Source organism: Hyla sarda, chromosome 4 (assembly GCF_029499605.1).
Source record: "Hyla sarda isolate aHylSar1 chromosome 4, aHylSar1.hap1, whole genome shotgun sequence".
Classification (NCBI taxonomy): domain Eukaryota; kingdom Metazoa; phylum Chordata; class Amphibia; order Anura; family Hylidae; genus Hyla; species Hyla sarda.
The window spans coordinates 393,165,851-393,181,232 of record NC_079192.1 but is presented as its reverse complement, the minus strand read 5'-3'; the positions used below and the strand labels follow the sequence as shown (position 1 = coordinate 393,181,232).

The window sequence follows — 15,382 nt, the reverse complement described above, 5'->3', positions numbered from 1 at the left end:
ATAATTTGGGCAGTAGTGCACATGTGCCTGCTGTTCCATCGAAAGCAAAGACTCAGGGCCCCATCCTCATGATCGTGGGGGATCCCAGTGGTTGGACCCCTTGTGATCTGACACTTATCCCCTATCTTGCGGAGTTTTAGAACTTAAAATATCCCTATAAGTGAATGTAAGGCTAAGGGGTACTACGGTGGAAAACTTTTATTTTTTTTAATGAACTGGTGCCAGGAAGTTACAGTTAACAGATTTGTAAATTACTTCTATTAAAAAATCTTAATCCTTCCAGTACTTATTAGCTGCTGAATACTACAGAGGAAATTCTTTTCTTTTTGGAACACAGTTCTCTCTGCTGACATCATGACCACAGTGCTCTCTGCTGACATCTCTGTCCATTTTAGGAACTGTCATGTTTGCTATGGGGATATTCTCTGGATAGTTGCTAAAATGGACAGAGATGTCAGCAGCAGATCACTGTGGTCATGATGTCAGCAGAGAGCTCTGTGTTCCAAAAAGAAAAGAATTTCCTCTGTAGTATTCAGCAGCTAATAAGTACTGAAAGGATTAAGATTTTTTTAATAGAAGCAATTTACAAATCTGTTTAACTATCTGGCACCAGTTAAAAAAATTAATAAAAGTTTTCCACCAGAGTACCCTTTTAACTATTAAGAGAACAGAAATAGCTGTCTTACCCAGGCCCTGGAGCCTAAGGGGGCCAAAAGGCCCCTTATCCACTTATAAAGATACCAGTATAATACATGGCACATGGTTGATGGCTTGGAGTTAGTTTTGATTTCCACTGGGACCCAGGGATGGGTTATATGTACCTAGCCCTATGTCACGTCAGTCCCTAACTTTTAGTAGTCTTCTAGGACTTAGACCAGATCTCAAGGCCTCAAATTTCTTTGACTGATCCTGTACTTTTTGTCAATAATCAAAGGTTAGCTTCACATCTGAGATGAAGGCTCATCGTTTGAGCCTCCAATGAGATGGGAACAAAACCTAATATCTACAGGCACCAGTCATTCTTCCCCAACATCGTCTGTATTCAATTATTTGGATCCATGTAGATAACATTTCTGGTATGGTTCATTGTGACTGAAGGCGCACACACAGCCGAAGCGCACACTCAACACGCCACAGTTTTGTCAAGCACTAGATTGCCTGCAGATGCCAGATTGCACCTTGTCTGCTCGTAATCTCATAGACTTATCAAATCTGTCAAATGCCACAAAAAGGGAGAAGACAAAGAAAATAAATTTGAAGCTAAAAAAGACGATAAGGGTCGACCTGGCTTCAAAAAAGAAGAGGTAACTGGTCACATTTTGCTTTTTTTTTTTTTGGTGTGTGTGTAATTTTTTAAAACAATTTTGTTCAATGGCTGCACTTCCTGTTTTCAAAAATGGCCGCCTCATCCAAGCAGAAAAAGTGTATCTTGGACATAAAGCACACTACTGTATATACATGAGAATAACAGGATCCACTTGTTTTCTTCTCCCTACACCATGGAACAGGCCTTTAAGTGTCAGATATTGTGTTTTATTGTACTTTTTGGTCTACTTTTCTTTTTTCCCCGCCATTTACCACTCTAACAGTATTCCCTGTAATACTGTATACTAGCTTTCTTACAGATATAAAACGCCTGCATCAATACTATAACTCTTGAACTATCTTAAAATTCATAAGACTAATCTGTTAATCCATGAAAACTGACCAATCGTGCTGCATTACATTTTACTTTAAACACAAACATGGTGCAAATAGTTGTTTTTTTAAGGTAAGTACAAATTGTCCTGACCTTAAATGGGTTATCCAATTTTTAAAAATGTATCCCCTATCCGCAGGATACTGGAAAAGTGTTGGAACGTGGGAGGTGGGGGTTGACTTCTGGGACACCAGGCGATCTCCAGAACAGGGTACGACACTCCCTGTTAAGCTCTTTACCCCCCACCATTACCCAAACTTACTCGTCTTGATTGTGACGGCCTGCTGAGCCAATCACCGGCCGCAGCGGTGTCCTGCCTCAGATGGTGATTGACTGAGCAGGCCGTCACTGCCAAGATGTCTCAGAAGGTAAGGTCCAGAGTGTTTAACTAGGAGTGTCGGGCCCTGTTATGGAGGTCACAGGGGAGATACCAATGGTCAGACTCCAACCCAACCTACCCCTCCGCAGCGATCAGACCCTTATGCCATAAGTTTTTAATAACTGGATAACCCCATTAAGACTCCCATCGTAGCTGCATCCAATGGTCTGATCCTCAGAGATCATCTGTAATCTGTGACTGAACCTGGCAGGAAGAGTTTATAGGAGTACTCCGACCCTAGACATCTCATCCCCTATCCAAAGGATAGGGCATAAGATGTCTGATCGCTAGGGGTCCCGCCGCTGGGGACCCCTGCAATCTCCCTGCTGCACCTGGCGTTCGTTTAGAGTGTTGGGTGAAGCTCCGGAGCACTGGAGGTTCGTGACGTCACCACCATGTCCCGCTCGTGACGTCATGGCCATGCCCCCTCAATGCAAGTCTATGGGAGGGGGTGTGACGTCCATCACGCCCCCTCCCATAGACTTGCATTGAGGGGGCATGCCCGTCACGTCACAAGCAGGGCTTGACCGTGATGTCACGAGCCTCCGCCCCGCATCCCCAGCCATTCTGTGTAACCGGCACAGAGCAAAGTTTGTGGGGTGCCGCAGCCGAGATCGAGGGGGCCCCCAGCGGTGGGACCCCCGCGATCAGACATCTTATCCCCTATCCTTTGGATAGTGGATAAGATGTCTAGGGGCAGAGTACCCTTTTAATTCTCCTGCAGTGCCACCACAGGAAAAATAAAGAATTACACCTCTTATTTAAATGAATAAGTCGCCTGAGTACTGCATGGATGTGTCAGATCCTCCAGGTGAATAGATGCTGTTTGAAGCTTGTTTGTTCTCCATTAGGTAGATAGAAGTCCAATATAATATTTAATAATATGTGGCTTTTTAATTTAGATAATCCCTAAAAAAAAATAATAAAAAATAGGGTTGTGGAGATGTGCATAGCTATGGTGCCAACAAGCCAATCAATGACTAGAATATTTAGGTAGGGGTTTATTGATTGGTAGTAGTGCATTCATACATAGCATTGGATTGTACACCTTTATGGACAAGCAATTCAGTGTCAATGTTGGGAATAATAGGTATTAAAGGGGTATTCCAGTAAAGAAAAGTAAAAAAAAAAATTTTCATATCAACTGGCTCCAGAAAGTTAAACAGATTTGTAAATCACTACTATTAAAAAATCTTAATCCTTCCAGGACTCATCAACTGTTGAAGTTGAGTTATTCTTTTCTGTCTTACAACAGTTTTCTCTGCTGACACCTCTGTCTCAGGAACTGTCCATAGTAGGAGAAAATCCCCATAGCAAACCTCTCCTGCTGTGGACAGTTCCTGAGACAGACAGAGGTGTCAGCAGAGAGCACTGTGGTCAGACAGAAAAGAACAACTCAACTTCAGCATCTGATAAGCTGATAAGTACTGGAAGGATTAAGATTTTTTTAATAAAAGTAATTTACAAGTCTGTTTAACTTTCTGGAGCCAGTTGATGTATGAAAAAAAAAAATGTAAATTTAAGTAAATGTAAAGAAGAAATCCAGCTCACCACTTCAATGCAGTGCACGGATCTGTGCCTGGCATGGCACACAGTATGCAGAAAAGAATAATGATCAAGCACCTGGAAACAATAGCTCTATTGAAGATCACTTGACACTGTTAAAACCGACCATCAGACGCGTTTCGAGCGCGTGCGGTCTTCCTCAGTGACCACCTAGGAAGAGCTCACGTGCTCGAAACACGTCTGATGGTATGGTCGGTTTTAACAGTGTCAAGTGATCTTCAATAATGCTATAATTTCCAAGTGCTGGATCATCGTTCTTTTCTACCCCTTTAAGTACCCTAAAAAAACAGAGAAACCAGAGAATAGCCTCATGGACAGGTCCACTGCACTTGGTCGAGGAGTAAATACAAATAAAAGTGGTGATCACTGGTGCCAAGAGACCCCGGAAACCCGACCAAAGCCCCAACCCCTGTTGCCAAGTTCTAGCAACACCACTGGTTCTGTTCTGTATCACAGAGTGTTAGGCCCTCCAAGTACCTCCATATAGCACCATATTATAGAATTCACTAGAGTTTGATACAATGGTTTCCTTTGTATGCCTTTGTATTCATTCAAGGAATGCTATTGGTCCGAAGACCTCTAAGGATGCCATATCACAGCTCTGTACAGTATGGAGCAGTAATACAGACTATATGGTTTTTGTAGGCATAGTTGCTGGTAGCCATTACTCTACTCTAGTGGGCTGGGCACAACACTATGTTTAACCATAAAACTTACAGTACTTTTTTTTTGTCCTCCTTAACTTTTTCCAACCAGATTAAAGATATAAAAACCAAGGGAGGAAAGGAAGAGTTAAAGGCCAGCTGGGATCGCAAGTCCAAAGCTCAAAATGGAGAAAGTTTACATGAAGTTACACCACAGAAGCTTAAACATATGGACAAGTTTGGGTAAGACGTCTTCTCTGTGAACCAAACAACTTCATATTTGGTTGTGCTTGAATTAAAGTCAAGGTGCGGTAGGCAAAGCGTTCGGCACAGCTCCCGTGGTAATATTGCTTCAATGTAGTACGGCTATAACGGACACTTGACACAGTTACAGTCCACCTGGGTACTCAATCCGAAGAACAACCGTGATATCCAGCATGAAAGAATGAAGAAGGCACTCACCAGTGTCGGTGCAAGAACGTTGACTCTTTATTTAGAGCAATACAACCGGCAGACAGACAGCATCGGGAAGAGGGACGCCACGAGTTACTCGTGGCGTCCCTCGTCCCGATGCTGTCTGTCTGATGATTGTATTGCTGTATATAAAAAGTCACCGTTCTTGCACCGACACTGGTGAGTGCCGTCTTCATTCTTTCATGTTTGAAATAAAGGGGGTAATCCAGGAAAAAACTATTTTTATATATATATCAACTGGCTCCAGAAAGTTAAACAGATTTGTAAATTACTTCTATTAAAAAAAATCTTAGTCTTTTCAGTACTTATGAGCTACTGAGGTTAAGTTGTTCTTTTCTGTCTAAGTGCGCTCTGATGACACCTGTCTCGGGAACTGTCCAGAGTAGAAGCCAATCCCCACAGCAAACCTCTTCTACTCTGTGCAGTTCCCGAGACAAGCAGAGATGTCAGCAGAGAGCACTGTTGCCAGACAGAAAAGAACAACTCAACTTCAGCTACTGATAATTATTGGAAGGATTAAGTTTTTGTAATAGAAGTCATTTACAAATCTGTTTAACTTTCTGCATTCAGTTGATATAAAAAAAAATTTTTTTCCTGGAATACCCCTATAACCCAATGGAGACGGAGGGTTTTTACATTTTTGCACTTTTTTCCCTCCTTACCTAAAACTTAAAAATCATAACCCTTTCAGTTTTGCACCTAAAAATCCATGTGATGGCTTATGTTTTGCGCCACTTCTACATCAGTCATTTTGCCCAAAAATCTGCAGCGAAACAAGAAAAAAAATCATTGTGCGACAAAATTTAAGAAAAAACGCCATTTTGTAATTTTTGGCGGATTCCACAGTAAATTTTTCGGTAAAAATGACACCTTATCTTTATCCTGTAGGTCCATACGATTACAATGATACCCTACTTATATAGGTTTGATTTTGTTGTACCTCTAGAAAAAATCATAACTACATGCAGGAAAATGTATACATTTAAAATTGTCATCTTCTGACCCCTGTAACTTTTTTATTTTTTCTGTGTACGGGGTAGTATTAGGGCTAAGTTTTTATCGGTGTCATTTTTGTATTGACAGGACTTTTTGATCGCTTTTTATCCATTTTTTTCATGATATAAAAAGTGACCAAAAATACGCTATTTTGGACTTTGGAATTTTTTTGTGCGTACGCCATTGATCGTGCAGTTTAATTAACGATATATTTTTATAATTCAGACATTTCCGCACCCAGCGATACCACATATGTTTATTTTTATTTACACAGTTTTTTTTTTTTATTGGGAAAAGGGGGGTGATTCAAACTTTTATTAGGGATCTTTATTCACATTTTTATTTCCCTTTTTTTTTGCAATATAGCTCCCATAGGGGGCTATAACACTGCACACACTGATCTTTTACATTGATCAATGGTTTCTCATAGGAAACCATTGATCAATGATTCTGCTGCTTGACTGCTCATGTCTGGATCTCAGGCAATGAGCAGTCATTCGGCGATCGGACACCAGGAGGCAAGGTAAGGGACCTTCCTCGTGTCCTACAGCTGTTTGGGATGCCACGATTTTGCCACGGCGATCCCAAACAGCCCCCTGAGCTAACCGGCATTAGTTTAGTTTCACCTTAGACGCAGCGATCAACTTTGAACGCTGCGTCTAAAGGGTTAATAGCGTGCAGCACCGCGATTAGTGCACACGCTATTAGCCACAGGTCCTGGTTGTTGTTAGAGGCCGGGCTCGACCCGCTATGACGCGGGGCCACGGCGTGGCTCCGTGTTATAGAAGGGGAGTGGGCGAAGGGTGTACAGGTACGCCCTTCGTCCCCAACAGGTTAAAGTCATTTGAACACATGAGCAGGGCCTAGGCCCCATTGGTGTATGATCGCTTCCTCCCATAAGATTATGTGGAACGTGACAGTGTCCGGCTTTTGTGTCTGTCTGATCTGTATCGCTCTCATTCCTCTTACTACTTCCAATAGTGTAGCGTCATATAGATTTCCTCATGTTATATACATATTTGGTGTTATATAGGCAATAGCATGATTGAGACCGTGGGGGGAGATTTATCAAAACCTGTCCATAGGAAAAGTTTCTGAGTTGCCCATAGCAACCAATTAGATTACTTCTTCCATTTTTGAAAAGGCCTGTGAAAAATGAAAGAAGCGATCTAATTGGTTGCTATGGGCAACTCAGCTACTTTTCCTCTGGACAGATTTTGATCTCCCACCTTCTTCTTCCTTCTGGAGGAAAGCTATTTTGCAGACTTTTTTTAAAAGGCTATTGCCATAAATACTTTTCCATGGTGTGGAGGCTTCATAGGTGTCCCTTCTGCGGGCGTGTGGCCATCAGGATCCTTATGTCTTGCGAACGGGCGGATGGGCGGATGGCATCTAACTTTGGCGATTGGAGGCCATTGGTCTCCTATAGGGCCTTCTGGCTCAGTTGGTTGGGAAATAGGATTGTTCTGTGTCTGGAGAGGACTTTCAATAGACTGAATTATTATTATTTTTTTTTTGTTGCACAAATCCAGGACTTCTGCCAAATCCAGGACTAGTGTAAAATATGAGAAAACAGAAAAAGCAAATATCTCCTACAGGGGTTGTGCCACCATTAAAGGGAACCCATCATGAGATTTTACCATAAATTACGCGTAGCAACGTGCTATATATGGTAAAAGCTTCTTCCTCATCATCCCCTAAAGAGGTTCCGTGATAGCAATGATTAGTGTTGAGCATGAATATTCGTAATGCAAATTTTTATTGCGAATATTGGCACTTCTCGATTTCACAAATATTTACAATATAGTGCTATATATTCGTAATGACGAATATTATAATTTTTTTGTTTTTTTCCCCATGCAAATTTGTGAATTTTTGCATGGAAAAAAAAGTGAACGAACATAGGATGAATAATCATCATTATATTTGCAAAATATCCCAAATTCGAATATGGCCTCTGCTGCTCATCCCTAGCAATGATGTTAGAGAGTAGTCCCCTGGGCGGGGAGCAATACTAACCTAGTACCATCTTTTTCAGCGGTAATCCCGCCCCCTCAGCATGATTGGAATAATAACAAAAAGATCTAGGAAAACGCATTTCATTTCAGAAATAAAGTCATTTGCGTTTTACTAAATATTTGATCCCCTATCAATCTGCAAGATTTATGGCTCCCTGTTGTGTTTTATACAGGTAGCAAGCTGAGATTAGGAGCACTCTTTTAGAGAGTGCTCCTAATCTCAGCTTGCTACATGTATAAAATAACCAGGATTTTATCATGTCACCAGGCAAAATGCCTTGACACACTTTGCAACACGAAATCATTCCTGATGTTCGAACAGTTCACTTCAATGAAACAGAGCTGCAGTACCACATACAACCTGAGCACAAGAGTGGTGCTGTTTTTGGAAGAAAGATAATGTTTTTCCAATCCTGGATAGCCCCTTAAAGGGGTACTCCACCCCTAGACATCTTATCCTCTATCCAAAATCTCCCTGCTCCACCCAGTGTTTATTTAGAGCATTGAGTGCAGAGCTGTAGGCTCGTGATGTCATGGCCGCACCCTGCTCGTGACTTCACGGCCTCACCCCCCTCAATGCAAGTCTATGGGAGGGGGCGTGATGTCCATCACGCCCGCTCCCAGAGACTTGCATTCAGGGGGCATGGCCGTGACGTCACGAGCCTCAGCCCCGCATCACCAGTCATCTGGCACAGAATGAAGCTCCGTGCACAGGATGTCTGGGGGGCCCCTTTGGATAGGGGATAAGATGTCTCGGGCAGAGTACCCCTTTAAAGGGCACGTTCTATTGCAAGCTTATCCATTTCATCCATAGGTTCAGGAAAGTTCCATAAATTTGACGTATATTCTAAAAACCTCACATCATTATTGGAAGCTGGCGCAGATGTCTCACGCATATTTGATGCACGCCAAGCTAAGTTGTTTGATCTTGTCCTATATTTAGATCCCGGCAGCCATCTTCTTCAGACTTTACAGCTGCTGCCTGACACTTCATATTTATAATTGTAACGAGTTTGCTATGAACTTGTCATCTTTGACCCAAGAAAGGCCTGGGAAAGTAGAAGTTTTTAAGCAGCTATGGCTTCCACCATCAACCTCATTGACAAGTTCCAAAGAGCTTCCCATGAAAGCAAATTTAGTTAAATTTACTTACCGAATAAGTTTTCATTTTTTCCACTGTCAGAAATTTGAGATGGACCATAGCAGTTTTGAATGTTTGGTTGTTTTTCATATTTTGGTTGCCATACTTTGTCTTGGGGATAAGAAAAAAATTCCTTGTGTGACCAACTCTCGTATTTCTTTTGTTTTTATTTTTCTATTAAAGTGGTGCGAAAGGACAACCAAGTTCTGAGGAGACAGGGCCAGGGACCAAGGTGGAAGCGGGGAAGAAGCTAGAGGAACTGAAGCGTCGCAGAGGCGAGTCAGAAACAGGAGATTTTGAGAAGCTTAAACAGAAACAACAAGAAGCGACCGTGGAGCTCGAGGAGCTGAAGAAAAAACGCGAGGAAAGAAGGAAAATTATGGAAGAGGAGGAACAAAGAAGGAAACAAGAAGAGGCCGAGAGGAAAGCTAAGGAAGAGGTGCGATAGTTATTACTAGACGCTTGAAGAATTCTTGGCTGCTATCAGGAGAAGACTTTTCTTATACCTCAAGGGCTAGTAATACAAGAATATCTCATCTGTCCATGGGTTGTGTCTGGTATGACAGCTCAGACCCATTAAAAGGAATGAGTTGGAATACTAAACACAACCGGTGGACATTTGGAGTGCTGCTGTTTTTCTGGTCCTGTGTAACCACCAGTTGTCATGGAATGATGGGAATTGTAGATGGACAAATGCTTGGAAGCCAGAGATTGGATACCACTGGCTTAAAGGGGGTATGCCGCCCTTAGACATCTTATCCTCTATCCAAAGGATAGGCAATAAGATGTCTGATCGCAGGGGTCCCACCACTGGGGATCCCCTGCTATCTCGGCTGCGGCACCCCAGACATCCGGTGCACATAGCAAACTTCCCTCCGTGCCGGAGACTGCCGATGCGGGGCGGAGGCTCGTGACGTCACGGTCATGCCCCCTCAATGCAAGTCTATGGGAGGGGGCATGACGGCCGTCACGCCTCCTTCCATAGACTTGCTTTGAGTGAGTCACGGCCGTGATGTCACGAGCCTTCGGCGCTGCACCCAATGCTCTAAACGAACGCCGGGTGCAGAAGGGAGATTGCAGGGGACCCCAGCGGTGGGACCTCCATGATCAGACATCTTATCCCCTATCCTTTGGATAGGGGATAAGATGTCTAGGGGCAGAGTACCCCTTTAAACTGATTTTACCACCATGGACTCTATTCACTTAATAGTGGATACATCTCTCATCATGTAAGTACAGGGCTCCTGTAGCTTCCTTCTTAATGGAGCACATTCACTATCGCTGTCCCATTCATTTTCTATGGAAAGGCCTAGAAAGTTGAGTACAGCGCTCCCATAGACAACGAGAGAAGTGACAGGATAAGTGTCTATGGTGTCAAAACCCCCTAAAGGTGTCTGGGGATCTAACCAAATACTGTATCTGTACTTCTAGTCATCTGAAGGCTCCACAAATGTGTGGCTTTCGTTATTTTTAGCTAATGGGCAAAATAAATCTTTCTAAAACTTTCAACTTTCCAACTCTTAGGAAGAAAAGAAGAAACTGAAAGAAGAAATAGAGAGGAGACGAGCAGAGGCTGCAGAAAAACGCCAGAAACTTCCAGCAGAGGATGGGTTATCAGAGGAGAAGAAGCCATTCAAGTGTTTTACACCAAAAGCTTTAAATCTTAAGGTATAACCCAAAATACCATTCCTTATTGCTGCCTGCCTATTGGTCTTTCTGCTAAATCTGCAGTTTTATTTATTAACGTTTTTGGGTGGTGAAAATGTGATTTTAGTGCTCTCACTGCCTCCTGAGAGTCCTGTCCATAGTGCACAGCTATTTCTCATTCTCTCCATTTACAGGTGTGGGAAAAGAGCTGAGTTGTTTGACAGCAGTACATACATAGTTGCTTCCTCCCTTACTTCCCTAGCCAATCACAGCACAACACATCACATACTGCTCTCTGCTATGCCATGACACAATGCTGGTGAAAGTGCTCTGCACAAGCTTGCAATTTGGTGGGTGATGATTAATAGATGACGTGTGGAAAAATAAGGGGGTTAATGCTGCACTTGGTTTTTGCGAGGTGCTATGTGAGCTGACATATGGGCTTACATGTATGCCCTAGTCCTGCTCCTTAGCATGCTTCATACCAGGTGGGTCCCAGTTGGTATCGGCAGCCGGGACCCTTGGCTAATGCTGGACATCACTGATCAAGAAGCTGTATGGCAGAAACCCTTTAGACGCCTTAATCAAAGTTAATTATGGCATCTAAAATAGGTAAAAAGCATTTCTGGCTAGCTCAGGGAGCTGATCAGGACCACTATTACAATCCAGAGGGCGGGCGGAGGTCTCTTACCTACCTCCATCCCATTCGATTGGAGCTGGAACACCAGTGTGCAGTGCAGGCAGACTGTAGTAATGGAGCGCTGATAACACTGATCTGTGTTGCTGTTCTATGGCAATTAAAAAAAATTACAGGTAATAGTCTCTATGAAGAATAAAAAATAGTGCATAAAATACAAAAAAACATTCCCTAATAAAAGCTTAAATCACCCCTTTTATTATTTTTCAAATAAAATGTAAACAAAAATAAGCATAAACATATTTGGTATTGCCAGAAATGTCCAAACTACTAAATATAACAATAATGGAACCGCGCAGTCAATGGTGTAAACATAAAAAAAAATCCAGAATTGCTGATTTTTAGTCTTTTCATATAGCAAAAAGAAATAAATAAAAAGTGATCAAAAAGTCCCATGGTTTCCAATAAAAACTACAGATCATGATGGAAAAAAATTACCCTCATTAATCCTCATATACTGAAAATTAGTTATAGGGGCCAGAACAGGGACATTTTATTAAACATAATTATTTTGCTTAAAAAAGATTGACTGTTTTTAAAACTAGCATAATAGTAGGAAATCATGTAACCATGGGGATTGTTTTAATTGTATTGATCCGCAGAATATAAGAGAACATGTCAGTTTTACCGTAAAGTGCACTCGATAAAAAAGAAAACCCTAAAGGTTTTTTCTATTTCATTTTTATTTTATTTTTTGTTAAATACAAGAAGAAAAAAAAAAAAAAAAAAAAGAAACAGCTCAATAACCTCTATATAACACAGAACCTCAGGGGCTGGAGTCTAGATCTCCAGATGTTCCAAAATTATGACTCCCATCAAGTTGTTGTGGAAATATGTATCGGGAGGGACATAATAGATTATTATAGTTGATCAGTCGATCATTGTGATAGTTTTCTTTTACCTAAATTATAACATTTTTCCTTTCTTTAATTTTTTTTACAGAAGTTCTTTGTGATTTTATACAGTGTATGTCACAAGTGTGTTTTGCATGTGGTGGATTTAGTATCATGCTGCCACCTAGTGGTCAGAAAATTGATCCATCATTTTTTTTCTTGCTCCCATATAAGTAAACAAAAATGAAAAAAAAAAAAAATTATATATATATATATATATATATACACACACACACAGTATATATATTATACATATTTATACACACACACATATATATATATATATATATATATGAAAAGAAAATATTTGCATCAGAAAGCATTGTGTGGCAGTCTATTATTTTATTGCCTGGGGTTACACGTGAAGCAGACTTTAATGTGTCGGCAAATGCCAACGTGGCACAAAAAAAATCAGAATCAGACATCATGTAGGTTTCCTTATATAGCCAGAATTCTGCGGTATCTATGTAACGTATAGAAAAACATAGTAAAATTTTATACTATGGTATTGCTGCACTAAAGCCTTCTTAATGTGTAACATAAGATGTTTGTTAGTTGATTTTTTTTCATATGAATGAAATATATATATATATATATATATATTTTTTTTTTTTTTTTTTTTTTTTTTTCCTTATTTTGCCTGGATGTGTGTGGTTTGGGTTTATGTTTTAGTGTTTATGGTTTTATCCTCGGCTTATACAAGTGAAGGGGGCCCCAAATTGAATATCAAAAAGAGCCCCCCATTATGGTTTCCAATGTCCCATTGACCCATGTGCCAATTCCCCACCCTTTTTGTTTTATACCAATGAGCTGCCACTGTAGAAGGGGATAGAACCAACCAAAGCTACACCCCCTTCATGCCAAGGGCCCCATAAACAGTATTGCCTGCCCCTATGGTGCCCATGCCCTTGGCAATTTGTGTAGAGAACATCCTGGTGACTGGTGTAATATTCTAAAATTCTATTATGTCTTTATTATAGATTGAAGAACGGACGGAATTTTTGAATAGGTCGGCCCAGAAAAGGTAAATGATAATAATATTATAAAACACAATGAGAGTTCTGTTGGGGCATGGCTGGGGAAGGGCAAGTGGGGCATGTGTCCTGGATGCTGACTCTAAAGCAGTGATCTCCAAGCTGTACCCCTACAGCCCTTGCAAAACTACAATTCCCAGCATGCCCGGACAGCCGTTGGCTGTTTTACATGATGGTAATACATGGAGGCTACCCCTTTAACAGGTTAATAGGGCATTCCCATCACATTGCTAAGAGGCACCAGAACATATAATTGGTGCTATGACACCAAAAGAGACAGGGGAATGTAATGAAGAATACAATACAGGAATTTAGGTGCACTACTGTGGTAGATGTATACAATGACATTGGCTATCCCTCAACACTGATGTTAAAATTGAGACATTCGCCAGTGTATCCTTATATGAAGGAGATACCAAAGCCCGCAAACCAACGCCAAGGTTTCTCAAATGGCGCGGGACCTAACGCTAAACCTACCTGTGCGTGATAAGCAAAACGGGCCATTGGGCAATTACGGCAGCATTAGGATGACTCACAGCCTACTCCCAGGTACCCTCCAGCGTGACTGAGCACACATACAATGGGAGGCAAACTGCAAGCCCCACCTAAGTTGGCTAATATAGGTGCATGGCCTCACAGGTGCTACTCTAATGCTGCCTGGAAGATATTCAAGGCGCATTACATATGGAGTTTACACACCTCCAAGTATTAAATTTAAACAACAACAAATTGTAATGAAGAAACAGGGATGTGTAATAAAGAAACGGCATGTAATAAAGGGACAGGGGTGTGTAAGGAAGAGATAGGGGTGTATTGAAGAGATAGGGGTGTATTGAAGAGATAGGGGTGTGTAATAAAGAAACGGGATGTAAAAAAGGGACATGGAGGTGTAATGAAGAGACAGGGGTATAAAATGAAGAGATAGGGATGTGTAATGAAGAGATAGGGGTGTGTAATGAAGAGATAGGAGTGTGTAATGAAGAGACAGGGGTATAAAATGAAGAGATAGGGATATGTAATGAAGAGATAGGGGTGTGTAATGAAGAGATAGGGGTTTGTTAAAAGAAGAGACAGCGGTGTAATAAAGAGACAAGGGGATGTAAAGAAGGGACAGAGTGGTGTAATGAAGAGGCAGAGGCATAAAGTAAAGAGACAGATGTAATAAAGAGATAGGGGTGTGTTTAATGAACAGACAAGGGAGTGTAATGAAGAGACAGTGTAATGAAGAGATTGGGGTGTAATAAAGAGACAGGTGTAAGAAACAGACAGGGTTGTGTATTAAAGAGACAAGGGTGTGTAATGAGGAAACAGGGGGTGTAATGAAGAAACAGGGGATGTAATGAAGAAACAGGGGGTGTAATGAAGAAACAAGGGATGTAATAAAGAAACAGGGGGTGTAATGAAAAGACGGGTATAATAAAGAGACAGGTGTAATTAAGAGATACAGGAGTGTAATGAAGAGACAGGGGGTGTGTAATGAAGGGGCCATCTGTGTCTGGATGGTGGACTAGGTGTGCTAAGATCAAACCATCCCCTCTACTGGTGGTCAGTCTGGGTGTGTTGTTTTGTTTTTATTTTTTTGTCAGTCAGAGTATTATATTAGGTATCGCTTATAATGCAATCCCACAGCATATAACTTAAAGTTCTTTCACTCTAAATCCCATAAGTCATATAAGAGGTTAAAAAGACCTCCCACAACATTACGTGACACGGCTCAGGCTCCAGTTTCGGAGGTGACTTGGCACCTTTTATTGTCCTCTGCACTTTAGTTCTCTGTCTCTTTTCCTGACCTGACAGAAATGACTCTGTTCTCCGACAATCGCCCATTTGGACACGACAAGTGCGGTAAATGGATCTTTTGTTCTATTATTAAAGCCGCTGAATTCCCAGGCGGCCATCTTTACTTTCTGATGTTATCTACAACTTAAGTAGTCAGAGGAAATGGATCAGGAATGTTGGATTACACTAGTCATAATAGTCCTGGAATGCACTAATGTAGCCCTTATCCCTCTCCACATGTCATTTCACCTACTCAACACCAGGGGGGGAACTTTCTTATGCTTTTACGTAAAAGCAGACAAACACCTGGCGTTCTATTAGTGTTGAAGTCATGACGGATGTAACACCTTCCCAACCGGAGTTCGATCAGCACCAAAGAAGCCGTCATTTTTTCTTTTATGTATACAGGTGCGCC

The 15,382-nt window shown here is 41.5% G+C and overlaps 1 protein-coding gene across 9 annotated transcripts in view; it reads left to right on the top strand.

Moving 5' to 3' along the window:
* Nucleotides 1–15,382, top strand: part of CALD1 (caldesmon 1) — a 189,771-nt gene that overhangs the window by 158,659 nt on the left and 15,730 nt on the right. For 5 of the 9 annotated variants that reach the window (XM_056517189.1, XM_056517188.1, XM_056517190.1 and 2 more), the window contains 5 exons: nt 1,233–1,304; nt 4,401–4,531; nt 9,101–9,356; nt 10,442–10,585; nt 13,135–13,178. In XM_056517189.1, the coding sequence (XP_056373164.1) occupies nt 1,233–1,304; nt 4,401–4,531; nt 9,101–9,356; nt 10,442–10,585; nt 13,135–13,178 (647 nt within the window). The remainder of the gene's footprint in view (nt 1–1,232; nt 1,305–4,400; nt 4,532–9,100; nt 9,357–10,441; nt 10,586–13,134; nt 13,179–15,382) is intronic. The other 4 variants (XM_056517193.1, XM_056517197.1, XM_056517196.1 and 1 more) reach the window with 1 other exon arrangement.